The 15,327-nt window shown below is 46.8% G+C and overlaps 1 protein-coding gene across 1 annotated transcript; it reads right to left on the bottom strand.

The window, feature by feature from the left end:
- Positions 1–14,076: 14,076 nt before the first annotated feature.
- On the bottom strand, positions 14,077–14,904 carry LOC126267931 (cylicin-2-like). Its single transcript, XM_049973241.1, has one exon. It carries the CDS (start codon positions 14,902–14,904, stop codon positions 14,077–14,079), a length of 828 nt encoding a protein of 275 aa, XP_049829198.1.
- Positions 14,905–15,327: the final 423 nt, after the last annotated feature.

The raw sequence follows: 15,327 nt of genomic DNA, 5'->3' as shown, positions 1-15,327 counted from the left end.
GGAGAGCACTCGTCCTTCCTTAAGCAAAGTGTAACCGCTGGAAGCGGTACGCTGCTGCTGTTGGCGTGCAGTTTCCGTTGTCCAGGTGGTAAGAATCGGCTGTTACATCGGCCTGGCCCCAACTACCGAGGTACGCAGGCCCAGTCATTTATGTTAAATCCTGCCTAGTCGTCGAATGTGGGGTGTCTAGGAAACCTGTTCAAGCAAATCGTATTAATGAGTTTTTTACAAAATGGGTACTACAGTGCCTAACTTTGAGAATTACATAGATATGTCGCAAGGAAAGGGCGACATTCGAAATAAACAAGCTTCTTCAGTAGAACAATTCTAATACAAGCGAAGTAATGATCTTGGACGCTTCTGCTCAGGTCGCTGGTCTTGAAGCTTCTCTCCGACCGGTCGGTCGCGGCGCTTAAGTCCTCTTCGCATAGAGGCCGCTGCTGCCGCGTCGTCGTCCTGGAGACGGGTCGGTCGGCGTGCGACTGGCTGACTTCTTCTCACAGCCCTCTGTGCTCTGTCTTTCCCGACTGGTGTGCCTGGACTTAACGCCGTAACAGTTTATGATACGTGATGGCTGATTTCACCGATGGGGTGCTCTGTAACAACATCGTCAGCTGACAGCTAGCTGCCAGCTGTGGCTCAGAGTTTTAAACTGTCAAGATGTCCGACGTCAGCGCGTATTCCTCTGCAGAGCAAAAGATCGTGCGTACGTCATTTATCCGCCAAATAGTTTCTTCCACGAGTGCTCCTCCAGCATATAAAGCAGAAGAGATTGTGTGAAGTTTGCAAAGTACGACACAGGTAGTGGCTGAATTAAACTGTAAAAGCACGGCCTCGCTAGAAACACTGCCCATTAATAGTTATCCTGCGCTCGTGCACCTGCAGGTGTCCCGTTTGTATTGACTCTCCGAAACAACTGTCTGTCCAAATCAAAAAAGTGTCGAGCAAACATTTTTCAGCTACCAGGGGTACACTAACCAGCATGACTGTCTTTCCTTAAAGTATTTACTAACTATTCTGCCAACAGTTGCAGGTTCATTTTCAAGCGTAGCCTACAGAAACTTTAACCTGTAACGTTTAATATACGGTACGGCGAAGCAAATCATATTTGTTGCTCCATTACAAAATTTGCGTTGTACATACCTCATTGAAGCCGCTGCGATGCCCCCAACTTTAATTCGATGCGTCCATTACTGGCCGTGGACACCCACTTCAACATGGAATCCTCGTCTTATGTTCGAATATGTAACCCGTACACGTGACACTTGTATTTGTATTTGTATAATACAGAATTTGTTGTTGCAGTTTACTGTATTGATGTCAGGTTCGATGTAGGTTCTCAGACGCACCCCATTTTTAAAACGAGGCACCCCACAGACTGCGCAGGAGCGACGCTAGCGCCGTCAAACGTTTCCTGGTGCTGTTGGCCATGTTGACCTCCAGTTTGAGTCTGGCAGAGTAAGAGGAACGAGTAGCTTGTTGTCCAGGTTTCTAGAGGGTGCGTTTCTGGATGAGGTATCTAGTATATTGCTTCCCCCTACTTATACCTCCCGAGGAGATCACGAATGTAAAATTAGAGAGATTCGAGCGCGTACTAATGACAGTCTCACGTAAAGTGCCCTCCGCCACACACCGTTGGGTAGGTTTCGGAGTATAAATGTAGATGTAGATGTAGATGTAGATTGTGGCGTTCATTCTGCCAACATTTATAAAGCATGTGTTGTCACTCTGATGTTTATTATTAAGATCAGGCACTGTCACTGCAGGTATGTTTGTATTCAGATAAGTAATTTATGTTACATTTGAACTTTTTATTGTAATACTACTTTTGTATTTACTGTTCATTGACTTTTTCCAGCTTCAGTAGGCTAGGCTTTAAAATGAACCTTGCAAGGTTTAAACTAGTCGCGTAACATAAATACTGCAACTGTTGGCAGAATCTTTAATAAAGGCTTTAAGCAACTTTAAAAAGTTGCTTCTACCCTGTCTACAAAATGTTGAATCTGAAGAAAAGATTGTCTTTCTTTTAACTTTGTCCGTTTTGAAGATATGAACAGCAGTACATGTGTTTCACACTGAAGCGTCAAAGAAACTGGTACAGCCATACGTATTCAAATACGGAGATGTGTAAACAGGTAGAAAACGGCGCTGCGGTCGGAAACGCCTAGCCTAAGACAACACAAGCGACGGCACACAGCATCTTCTCGGTACCGATGGAATGGGGATTTTCCCGTACGACTACTTCACGAGTGTACCGTGAACATCAGGAATCCGGTAAAACATCAAATCTCCGACATCGCTGGGGCCGGAAAAAATCGTGCCAGAACGGGACCAACAACGACTGAAGAGAATCGTTCAGTGTGACAGAAGTGCAACACTCCTGCAAATTGCTGCAAATTTCAATTCTGAGCCATCAACAAGTGTCGCCGTGCGTACTATTCAACGAAACATCACCAATAGGGGCTTTCGGAGCCGATGGTCCACTAGTGTACCCTTGATGACTCCACAGCACAAAGCTTTTCGCTTCGCCTAGGCCCGTCAACACCGACAGTGGACTAATGATGACTGGAAACATGTTGCCTGGTAGGACGAGTCTCGTTTCAAACTGTATCAAACGGATCGACGGTTACGAGTATCGAGACAACGCTATGAGCGCATGGTCCCATATCAGTAGGGGACTGCTCAAGCTGATAAACGCTCTGTAGTGGTGTGGGGTGTGTGCAGTTGGAGTAGTGTGGACCCCTCATACATCTAGATACCATTCTGACAGATGACACGTACATAAGCATCCTGTCTGATCACCTGCATCCATTCATGTCCATTGTGCATTCCGACGGGCAATTCCAACAGGACCATTCGAAGTCCAGAATTGCTACAGAGTGGCTTCAGGAACACTCTTCTGAGTTTAAACACTTCCGCTGGTGCCGGCCGCGGTGGTCTCGCGGTTAAGGCGCTCAGTCCGGAACCGCGCGACTGCTACGGTCGCAGGTTCAAATCCTGCCTCGGGCACGGATGTGTGTGATGTCCTTAGGTTAGTTAGGTTTAAGTTCTAGGGGACTGATGACCATAGATGTTAAGTCCCATAGTCCTCAGAGCCATTTGAACCATTTTTGAACTTCCGCTGGTCAACAAACCCCGTGACAGGGAGTATATCTGGGATGCCTTGCAACGTGCTGTTCAGAAGAGATCTCCACCCCGTCGCAGTCTTACTGATTTATGGACAGTCCTGTAGGATTCATGATGTCAGTTCCCTCCAGCGCTACTTTAGACATTAATCAAGTCCATGCTACGTCGTGTTGCGGCAATTCTGCCTGCTCGCAGAGGCGCTGCATGATATTAGAGACGTGTACTAGAATTTTCCGGGTCTTCACTGTACCATAGAACACACTACAGTATCACAGTACGAGAGGAACACTGCTCGGTAGCATATCGCATTTATCAGTACGATAAGCAGTTTCTTTGCTACTCCATACCTGTCGGTGCCATTAGCAGAAATCCTACAACGTTCTCTGACACCACCTGATGCTCTGAGCTGCGGCCAGCCTCGTGCGCCGCGTGACGTCACAGCCAGTGGCGACGGGAGCCGCGCGCCGTGACGTGTGGCAGCGGCCGGTGACAGCCGCCCGTGCCCCGCTGTCACAGAGGCCGACAGCTGCGCGCCTTTCTGGGCCGACGTGTTTATCCCGTGCACCGCGGCACTGCACAGTATTCACAGCAGAGGGCGGGCGCCGCTGAGCCGGGCTCATCCCGTCACCGCCCGCGGGCTCGATTTATCGCCGTCGAATACTCCGGCGCGTATAAATCCGGGGCCAGGCAGATATTGACACCGAGCCTCGACCCCGCGCGTCATCTGCGTCGCGCGCAAACAACGCGTGAGCCGGCGAGGGGTCGCCCCCCGGTGCATCAGCAGAAGGGGGAGAGAGCCGGCGCACAAACAAACTTCTATTTTTGGAGTTCCATCCCGATTTCACTGACGTCGGTTGTCAGTCACTTCCTCTGTTGGTACGCCACCACATACTAGTGCAATATCCTTCCGACACCTGTCTCGGATTAAAATTATTAGAGTACTCGTAACTCAGTTATCACCTCCAGAGGTGTAAAAATTCTTCTGTAAGTCTGCCTGCTTCTGTCACCGATCGAGCGAGGTGGCGCAGTGACTAGCACACTGGACTCGCATCCGGGAGGACGACAGTTCGAACCCGCGTCCGGCCATCCTGATGTAGGTTTACCGCGATTTCCCAAAATCGCTTCAGGCAAATTTCGGCACCGTTCCTTTGAAAGGCCACGGCCGGCTTCCTTCCCCAGCCTTCCCTAATCCGATGGGACCGATGACCTCGCTGTTTGAACCCCTTCCCCCAAGCAACCAACCATATCTCCGCCGCATCCACTAAAGCAGCTCAACGTGGCAGAACGGAGACAGAAGAGTACAACTGTACTGAAGCACAGTGGTGGAAGCAGGCCACCTTGGATCTCCGATAGCCTGGCAGGTTCCGCGGGACCCGTTTATAACACTACCGCGGATTAATAATGAGCCGTAGTAAAAATTGCTGTTTTCGCGCCGCAACGCGTAGCGCATAGCAGTCGCCCTCCGTTTCTGGCGGTGGCGCCGCTGTGGCAGTCGCAGCTTTGGTGTCTCCCTCTGGTGGGAAAGGGAAAGGTAGTCTGTCGACGTGCATTTAAGGGGCGCTATCAGCTCGGCAGTTGGTCAGTCACTCTGAGTCGGTCAGTCGAGACGAGTCTAGTCAGTCGGTCAGCCGGCTCAGTGTGGGGCAGTCAGTGTCTGTCTATCGTCGGAGTGCGAGTATGTCTGTCGTTTGGATCAAACTTTAAGTCAGAAAATGAGAGTCTTGCCACTCCGCCAGTAACATAACTCAGCTAGTGTTTGCCCGGTAGGGGCTGAGTTCCTGCCAGTCTGCTCGAGTTGCTTGGGCAAAGGTCATTGGCAGTTGGATTGGTCGGTTAGTCCGTCGCGCACTGAGACACTACATGACTTGCCCGCCGTGAGCGTCGGCGCATGTGAGGTCGCCACGTGAGTCCAGTGGGCAGCGCTGTATAGATAGGGGTAGTGGCTTCGCGGTTCACAAGAGAGCAATAGGAGCGAAACCGTGACATCGGGCTGGCCGGTGCGAGCTGCGACGCCGTGAGACGGGAGATCGGCGCGCCTTCCTGCGTCCGTTGATGCGGTGGCAGCGGACGGTTCGGGAGAGCGTTGGGGGTGCTGCGCCAGGTCTTTGCCAGAAATCGCAGTTTACTAGAAGTTAAGTGATTGGAGATATGTTGTTTCATTTACTTGTTTTCTTGGTGAGATCACCAGCCGCTTTCTTTTGGGGTCGCCCCCCATTCTTCTCCGTTTGCCCACCCGCGGGAAGGTGGTTATTGTGAATTGTGTGGTTCGTTTTTTCCTTGTGGAATTGGGGAGGTTTAGAGCTATCTGCGGTTCGGGTTAATTAGTAACCCCCCCTGTCAATCTGCCACACGTTAATAGCTGCCTCTATCATGTTTGTCGGAATCGGTGTTAACGAATTTATTCCTTAAATGCCAAATTCTTGAAATATGTTTCTGTCTTGCTTATCATCTTGCGAGGTGGTATATGTGTAATGTAAAGCATGTTGTACATTTTAAGTAAGTCTGCATTTTATAGGTTTTATTTAAATAGTCATTTTATGTTTTAAGCATTCCACCCTTCCTTTAAAAAAATAAAAAAAAGCAAATTTGAGGGTTGTACCATTTCCATTCCTCTTACGGGGTGCATAGTTTAATGTTGTATGAGTTATTAAAAATTATTTGTTTAAAGTAATCTGGTGTGTTGCAGATTTGTACCAGTGTACTCTTTCAGAGGTTGTTGTGGGCGGTCATGACTAATGTCGTGTTGAAAGGGAGCAGGCAAGCTTCTCAGCCCGAAGGCTCCTACTGTTGATAATGTTCTTGCCTCTAAATAAAACTGTAACTTGATATTTCCTGGGTACTTTTCTGCATATAATTTTAACTCTGTTTTAAAAAGGTTTTTAGCAATAAAATTCACATTTGTTAAATTCTGACTTGATATTTCGAGTGTGCTTTTCCATGTATAATTTTAAATCTGGTTTGAAAAAGCTTTTAGGAATAAATTCACATTTTTTAAAGGTAATTTTCCATCAGTTACTTCCTGGCAACTACTTCCACGCTCACCTAGTGTGATTAAATGTGTCAACGTTCTTGATAAATCCCCAGTAAATAAAGTAATTTCTTTAAGAAAGGATTTTGAAAGTAAATTCACGATTCAAATAATTACCAAAAATGGTTTAAACCTGCAGCCAGTGTTACCCTCTGGGAGGATTTTTGCACTGACCGTGCATGAACCTAACGGACATAGGGAATCTAACTTGACTTTCGTAACTATGGCTGTTGGTATAAATAAAAAGGACTTGAAATTTTGTAACAAATTTCAGTAACAGATATAACGTAAATGAAATAATAAACGGTGGCCAGACTAATTAGGCATAATAATATGAAAACATTATTTTCAATGGGTTTGCATATACTCTTCCAAAAGTGACTTTCATAGGTTCTTTCTCTGAAAAGTGCAATGAACACCTATAATAACACAGTGGGTAGCAGTAGCACTCGATTGCAAAGACTGTTATTCACAGAAACAAAATAGAGACTTTATCTCTGCTGACTACAATCACTACTTCGGTCTTTAAATAATTCAGCACAAAAAATGTTCTCAAAGCAAGTGATTTTAACCAATCACATTTAAATTCATTAGTACTAACTATTTGGCACTTTCCTATTGAAATGTTTCATTGTTGTTTGTTGTTGTCTTCGGTCCTGAGACTGGTTTGATGCATCTCTCCATGCTACTCAATCCTGTGCAAGTTTCTTCATCTCGCAGTACCTACTGCAACCTACATCCTTCTGAATCTGCTTAGTGTATTCATCTCTTGGTCTCCCTCTACGATTTTTACCCTCCACGCTGCCCTCCAATACTAAATTGGTGATCCCCTGATGCCTCAGAACATGTCCTACCAACTGGCCTCTTCTTCTTGTCAAGTTGTGCCACAAACTCCTCTCCTCCCCAATTCTATTCAATACCTCCTCTTTAGTTATGTGATCTACCCATCCAATTTCCAGCATTCTTCTGTAGCACCACATTTCGAAAGCTTCTATTCTCTTCTTGTCTAAACTATTTATCGTCCATGTTTCACTTCCATACATGGCTACACTCCATACAAATACTTTCAGAAACGACTTAGTAAATTAAAAACTTCCCATCTGATATATATTATGTGCTCCTTATATTAAACGTGAAACGAGTAGTTTCCACTAACAACCTTAATGAACCTACAAATTAAGCAATGACACTTGTAAATCAGAAGCTATTCAAAGTAGATTGGGACTTTTCATAAATTCAACGTAAAATAAAATAGGTTAATATCAGTCTTTCACAAATAGGATACTCGGACTTAAGTATTTTGAGGAAAGGACCCCGCCTAGTTGACTGAAGGGGACAATTTCGTGGTTCAAATAGCATTTTTTGCAACACTTGCTTTTTATTATTGCAAAATCGAGCACTCACACAAACACACTGGTTCATACTGAAGTTGTTGGAGCAGTGGCGCAATAGCGTTGGCGAGCACGTGGCGGCTACCTGGTCTCTCTTCTGGCAGATTATTGCTCTATGTCATTTCTTCTCGGCGACTTAAATTTTAATTTTAGAGCCATTCTCAATGCGAGAACACCCTTCTGCAGCAGTAACCACATCCGAGGCCGTTCCATCGTAGATGAGGATACCGAACGCCTCACTCGGCATCTGCGGTGTTGACTCCACAACCTCTGGGCACTGACTGCCTACTATGCTCTCTCATTTCGAGCCCAGATTGAGCGCCAATTCCACCTTTTAGCTCGCACCACACCATTTCCGTAGTGGAGGGGACTGACTGTATCTTTTATATTATACAATTCAAAGTCCCTAAGCATGAACCAGTTATATACATTCAGTACTGTTTTAACAAATATATATCGCCGGAGTGGCCGTGTGGTTCTAGGCGCTACAGTCTGGACCCGAGCGACCGCTCCGGTTGTAGGTTAGAATCCTGCCTCGGGCATGGACGTGTGTTATGTCCTTAGGTTAGTTAGGTTTAATTAGTTCTATGTTCTAGGCGACTGATGACTTCAGAAGTTAAGTCGCGTAGTGCTCAGAGCCATTTTTCGTATGTTTTTGAGGCAGCTTCAAGTAAGCGATAGGTGACTCACATTGAAAATTGTATAAAAATTACGAAACACTCATTCGATAACCTCGAGTATGTTACATGTTTGTAACAGTATTATGAGAAGGAAAGTTGCTGCTCACCATATAGCGGAGATGCTGGGTCGCAGATAGGAACAACAAAAAGACTCTCACATTTGACCAGCAGTGTCCTCACTCCATAAATATTTCGAAAGAGGGCAAAGAATAGCTGGCAAGTATGTGGAAATGTGCGCTAAGGACTTGAGGCGAATTATCAGTCTACAGGCTTTTTAAATTTAGGACAAACTTTGATTGAAAAAGGAAGAAAAGATGACTCAGTGGGTATTAGCAACCACATTCTGTGGTATGCATTCTAGAGCGAAGAAGGCTTAGTATGAAATAAAAGCTTTTCTTTCAGACATACAATTTTTTGATTTGAGTAATACGAAAAACTATCTACTTCTTTACTAAAATGTATTTGAGGAATTTAGGATGACATCAAGACGATATTGCATCTTTTTAAAGATACAGACACTGCATTTTCATATTTATCTGTTGATACAAGGTAGCGACTTTCAATTAAAATGTCCTCCCCAGCATGGAAATTGGATAATGTGTGTACGAGTACAGGTTGTCGCGCAGATACGACGATAAGTGGAGATTTGGGTCTGGCCGTGAGTTAAGGACGCACAGACAAGGCAGTTTGCTTCCAGATGCGGAGCGGCATGGACACCTGTTTACGTCCACGCCGCGGAGCGTTGCTCCAGAAGTCGTTTACCTCTCGTGTTTCTGGCGAGTAATTACGCTATAGACACAACATGGTTCGCTCCTAAAGGAAGTCAACCATCAGGATCAGATTCGCTGCTGTGTTCGCGCGACAGATAGCAATCGAAATCGATCGCTTCGTATGGGAAGAGATCAGAACAGATCCACAGGACCTGGATAGCCATCTTCTACCCCTCTATTAGGAATAGTGTGGTTTACAGTAACTCGATCAACGATGTGATAAAATTATATGTGACTAATAGAATAGGCTGAGAATGAAAGACTCTGACGACAACGTGGGCACGGTGTTGCGGGTTTTCATGAAAATAAACGTGATGACCCTCAACTACGTACCCTCGGCCTCAGAGTTGAAATATTAAAAGTTTTGGCTGGTTTCGTTGTCTAGGGGCTGGGATACGTAGTTGCCCCGTTACAAGCCAAATAGTGCTCAACCTACAATATACAATATGAATATACACATGAATGGTCGAAGGTTCTTATCATTCGGCAATTGCGAATTTTGATTGTAACATAGAAATTTATTAATGAAAGACTGCAATTAAATAAAATCTGCAGGTACTATTTTTAACGATTTTAAATCATGAGTAGGATAGCCGAAGTACCTTTAAGAATGCCATTTATTACTGCAAAACACTTATTGGTGTCGATGGTCCAGCAATTAAATAAAATTTAAGTTAAATAACAGGGAAACAATAGATTCTACATCTACATCTACATTTACACTCCGCAAGCCACCCAACGGTGTGTGGCGAAGGGCACTTTACTTGCCACTGTCATTACCTCTCTTTTCTGTTCCAGTCGCGTATGGTTCGCGGGAAGAACGACTGCCGGAAAGCCTCGGTGCGCGCTCGAATCTCTCTAATTTTACATAAGTGATCTCCTCGGGAGTTATAAGTAGAGGGAAGTAATATATTCGATACCTCATCCAGAAACCCACCCTCTCGAAACCTCGACTTCAAGCTACACCACTATGCAGAGCGCCTCTCTTGCAGAGTCTGCCACTTGTGTTTGCTAAACATCTCCGTAACGCTAACACGGTTACCAAATAACCCTGTGACGAAACTCACCGCTCTTCTTTGGATCTTCTCTATCTACTCTGTCAACCAGATTGGTACGGATCCCACACTGATGAGCAGTACTCAAGTATAGGTTTACCGAGTGTTTTTTAAGCCACCTTCTTTGTTGATGGACTACATTTTCTAAGGACTCTCCCAATGAATCTCAACCAGGCACACGCCTTATCAACAATTAATTTTCTATGATCATTCCACTTCAAATCGTTCTGTACGCATAGTCCCAGATATTTTATAGAAGTAGCTGCTACCAGCGTTTGTTCCGCTATAATATAATGATACAATGAAGGACCCTTCTTTCTTTGTATTCGCAATACATTACATTTGTCTATGTTAAGGGTCAGTTGCCACTCCCTGCACGAAGTGCCTATCCGCTGCAGATCTTCCTGCATTTCGCTGCAGTTTTTTAATCTTGCAACTTCTCTGTGTACTACAGCATCAACCGCGAAAAGTCGCATGGAACTTCCGACACTATCTACTAGGTGATTTATATATATTGTGAAAAGCAATGGTCCCATAACACTCCCCTGTGGCACGCCAGAGGTTACTTTAACGTCTGTAGACGTCTCTCCATTGAGAACAACATGCTACTTCACGTAATTAGTTATGAACAACGACAAAGGTCACGAGATATTCGCTTATAAATGCGTACTACGTGTTCACTGCAGAAACCATGGAAGTCTCACGAGTGCACAAGTCGGCACTCCTCCCGCGACCACACGCAAGCCGCTCAACACTCTCGCCCGCCCCGCTTTCCCATCCAGCACTCCCCGTGTCCTCTGCGACCGTCCGTCGCGCCGTCCTCTTCAGTCCTCCTCGTGTCCTTTGTGGAAACGACCCTCCTCCCACACTTCCATACAGTCCCGCCATTGGCTTCCGTAGTCCCCTACCGCAGTAACGAGCGCTGCGATTGGCTAGAGCGTTCCCGCCATGCCTCCAAGCCAGTGCACACTAACAAAAATGTTGGAACATATACGAAACACTTGATTTACATTTACATAACTTAAAATTTAATAAAATTTGCTACTGCTGGACCATAAACACGCTTTAACACACGTTTTTAAATACATAAATTGCATAAACATACAGGATGTTACAAAAAGGTACGGCCAAACTTTCAGGAAACATTCCTCACACACAAAGAAAGAAAATATCTTATGTGGACATGTGTCCGGAAACGCTTACTTTCCATGTTAGAGCTCATTTTATTACTTCTCTTCAAATCATGTTAATCATGGAATGGAAACACACAGCAACGGAACGTACCAGCGTAACTTCACTTTGTTACAGGAAATGTTTAAAATGTCCTCAGTTAGCGAGGATACATGCATCCACCCTCCGTCGCATGGATCCCTGATGCGCTGATGCAGCCCTGGAGAATGGCGTATTGTATCACAGCCGTCCACAATACGAGCACGAAGAGTCTCTACATTTGGTACAGGGGTTGGGTAGACAAGAGCTTTCAAATGCCCCCATAAATGAAAGTCAAGAGGGTTGAGGTCATCAGAGCGTGGAGGCCATGCAGTTGGTCCGCCTCTACCAATCCATCGGTCACCGAATCTGTTGTGGAGAAGCGTACGAACACTTCGACTGAAATGTGCACGAGCTCCATCGTGCATGAACCACATGTTGTGTCGTGCTTGTAAAGGCACATGTTCTAGCAGCACAGGTAGAGTATCCGGTATAAAATCATGATAGCGTGCTCCATTGAGCGTAGGTGGAAGAACATGGGCCCCAATCGAGACATCACCAATAATGCCTGCCCAAACGTTCACAGAAAATCTGTGTTGATGACGTGATTGCACAATTGCCTGCGGATTCTCGTCAGCCCAAACATGTTAATTGTGAAAATTTACAATTTGATCACGTTCGAATGAAGCCTCGTCGGTAAAGAGAACATTTGCACTGAAAAGAGGATTGACACACTGTTGGTTGAACTATTCGCAGAAGTGTACCCGTGGAGGCCAATCAGCTGCTGATAGTGCCTGCACACGCTGTACATGGCACGGAAACAACTGGTTCTCCCGTGGCACTCTCCATAAAGTGACGTGGTCAACGTTACCTTGTACAGCAGCAACTTCTCTGACGCTGACATTAGGGTTATCGTCAACTGCACGAAGAATTGCCTCGTCCATTGCAGGTGTCCTCGTCGTTCTAGGTCTTCCCCAGTCGCGAGTCATAGGCTGGAATGTTCCGTGCTCCCTAAGGCGCCGATCAATTGCTTCGAACGTCTTCCTGTCGGGACACCTTCTTTCTCGAAATCTGTCTCGATACAAACGTACAGCGTCACGGCTATTGCCCCTTGCTAATCCATACATCAAATGGGCATCTGTCAACTCCGCATTTGTAAACATTGCACTGACTCCAAAACCACGTTCGTGATGAACACAACCCTGTTGATGCTACGTACTGATGTGCTTGGTGCTAGTACTGTAGAGCAATGAGTCGCATGTAAACACAAGCACCGAAGTCAACAATACCTTCCTTCAATTGGGCCAACTGGCGGTGAATCGAGGATGTACAGTACATACTGACGAAACTAAAATGAGCTCTAACATGGAAATTAAGCGTTTCCGGACACATGTCCACATAACATCTTTTGTTTATTTGTGTGTGAGGAATGTTTCCTGAAAGTTTGGCCATACCTTTTTGTAGCGCCCTGTATATTAAAGGAATAGAACAGAAGTCAGCGAATAGCATAATGTCGCTTTGCCTTCTAAAAGACAGTAAATATTTAACCAATTTCTTCATGAATAGCATATATCGGATATAACCAAAAACATAGACGAAGAAATATATTTATAAGCATGCTGCTACCGTTTTTTCGTGTAACTGTAGAGTACTTATGGCCTTACGCGATCAATAGTAATCGGCCATTTTGACCTCCAACAACTCATGTACTATTCAAGTTACATACCTGCAATTGACAGCAATTTGGGTTTACACTGAAAGCTTTCTAAAGACATGTCGATCGACAAAATCGGATTAACTGTTTAGATTTTGGAAATTCGTTGCTGGGTGTTAGTTGTATAATTTAGTCAGATAATAAACTTTAAACTAATAAAGATATTGAAAATCTGATTACACCATCAGAATCGTCATGCAAATAGTGGTAAAGTACGTGTTTATTTTTGAGGTATCGTGATTCCTCTGGCGACTATTAATTTCTACATGAACTGTGACATGTCTGCCATTATGGTTTCACAACGTGCACCATCCCTTGCACTACCGGCATACACGCCTCCTTCATCCACACAAAGCGCAGTCCTCGAACCAGAGTCAACATGGACTTCCCAGACACACAGTCGATCTGGACCATGCGCTGGGGCTGCCCCTCTTCCTCTGGCTACCCCTCTTCATCTGGCTACCCCTCTTCATCTGGCTAACCCTCTTCATCTGGCTACCCCTCTTCATCTGGCTACCCCTCTTCATCTGGCTTCCCCTATTCATCTGGCTACCCCTCTTCATCTGGCTGCCCCTCTTCCTCTGGCTGCCCCTCTTCATCTGGCTGCCCCTCTTCATCTGGCTACCCCTCTTCATCTGGCTAGCACTCTTCCTCTGGCTACCCCTCTTCCTCTGGCTACCCCTCTTCCTCTGGCTACCCCTCTTCATCTGCCTACCCCTCTTCATCTGGCTACCCCTCTTCATCTGGCTACCCCTCTTCCTCTGGCTACCCCTCTTCATCTGGCTACCCCTCTTCATCTGGCTACCCCTCTTCATCTGGCTACCCCTCTTCATCTGGCTACCCCTCTTCATCTGGCTACCCTTCTTCATCTGGCTACCCCTCTTCCTCTGGCTGCCCCTCTTCATCTGGCTGCCCCTCTTCATCTGGCTATCCCTCTTCATCTGGCTACCCCTCTTCATCTGGCTACCCCTCTTCATCTGGCTACCCCTCTTCATCTGGCTACGCCTCTTCATCTGGCTACCCCTCTTCCTCTGGCTACCCCTCTTCCTCTGGCTACCCCTCTTCATCTGGCTACCCCTCTTTATCTGGCTGCCCCTCTTCATCTAGCTACCCCTCTTCATCTGGCTACCCCTCTTCATCTGGCTACCCCTCTTCATCTGGCTACCCCTCTTCATCTGGCTGCCCCTCTTCATCTGGCTGCCCTTCTTCATCTGGCTACCCATCTTCATCTGGCTACCCCTCTTCATCTGGCTACCCTTCTTCATCTGGCTACCCATCTTCATCTGGCTACCCCTCTTCATCTGGCTACCCCTCTTCATCTGGTTACCCTTCTTCCTCTGGCTACCCCTCTTCATCTGGCTGTCCCTCTTCCTCTGGCTGCCCCTCATCCTCTGGCTACCCCTCTTCATCTGGCTACCCCTCTTCATCTGGCTGCCCCTCTTCATCTGGCTGCCCCTCTTCGTCTCTCTGCCCCTCTTCATCTGGCTGCCCCTCTTCATCTGGCTGCCCTTCTTCGTCTGGCTACCCCTCTTCATCTGGCTACCCCTCCTCATCTGGTTACCCTTCTTCCTCTGGCTACCTCTCTTCATCTGGCTGCCCCTCTTCATCTGGCTTCCCCTCTTCATCTGGCTACCCCTCTTCATCTGGCTGCCCCTCTTCCTCTGGCTGCCCCTCTTCATCTGGCTGCCCCTCTTCATCTGGCTACCCCTCTTCATCTGGCTACCCCTCTTCATCTGGCTACCCCTCTTCATCTGGCTTCCCCTCTTCATCTGGCTACCCCTCTTCATCTGGCTGCCCCTCTTCCTCTGGCTGCCCCTCTTCATCTGGCTGCCCCTCTTCATCTGGCTACCCCTCTTCATCTGGCTAGCACTCTTCCTCTGGCTACCCCTCTTCCTCTGGCTACCCCTCTTCCTCTGGCTACCCCTCTTCATCTGCCTACCCCTCTTCATCTGGCTGCCCCTCTTCCTCTGGCTGCCCTCTTCATCTGGCTACCCCTCTTCATATGGCTACCCCTCTTCATCTGGCTACCCCTCTTCATCTGGCTACCCCTCTTCATCAGGCTACCCCTCTTCCTCTGGCTGCCCCTCTTCCTCTGGCTGCCCCTCTTCCTCTGGCTGCCCCTCTTCATCTGGCTGCCCCTCTTCATCTGGCTACCCCACTTCATCTGGCTGCCCCTCTTCATCTGGCTACCCCTCTTCATCTGGCTACCCCTCTTCATCTGGTTACCCTTCTTCCTCTGGCTACCCCTCTTCATCTGGCTGCCCCTCTTCCTCTGGCTGCCCCTCATCCTCTGGCTACCCCTCTTCATCTGGCTAACCCTCTTCATCTGGCTACCCCTCTTCATCTGGCTGCCC

This window comes from Schistocerca gregaria, chromosome 4, assembly GCF_023897955.1.
Source record: "Schistocerca gregaria isolate iqSchGreg1 chromosome 4, iqSchGreg1.2, whole genome shotgun sequence".
Taxonomy (NCBI): Eukaryota; Metazoa; Arthropoda; class Insecta; order Orthoptera; family Acrididae; genus Schistocerca; species Schistocerca gregaria.
This window is presented reverse-complemented; position numbering and strand designations above follow the sequence as displayed.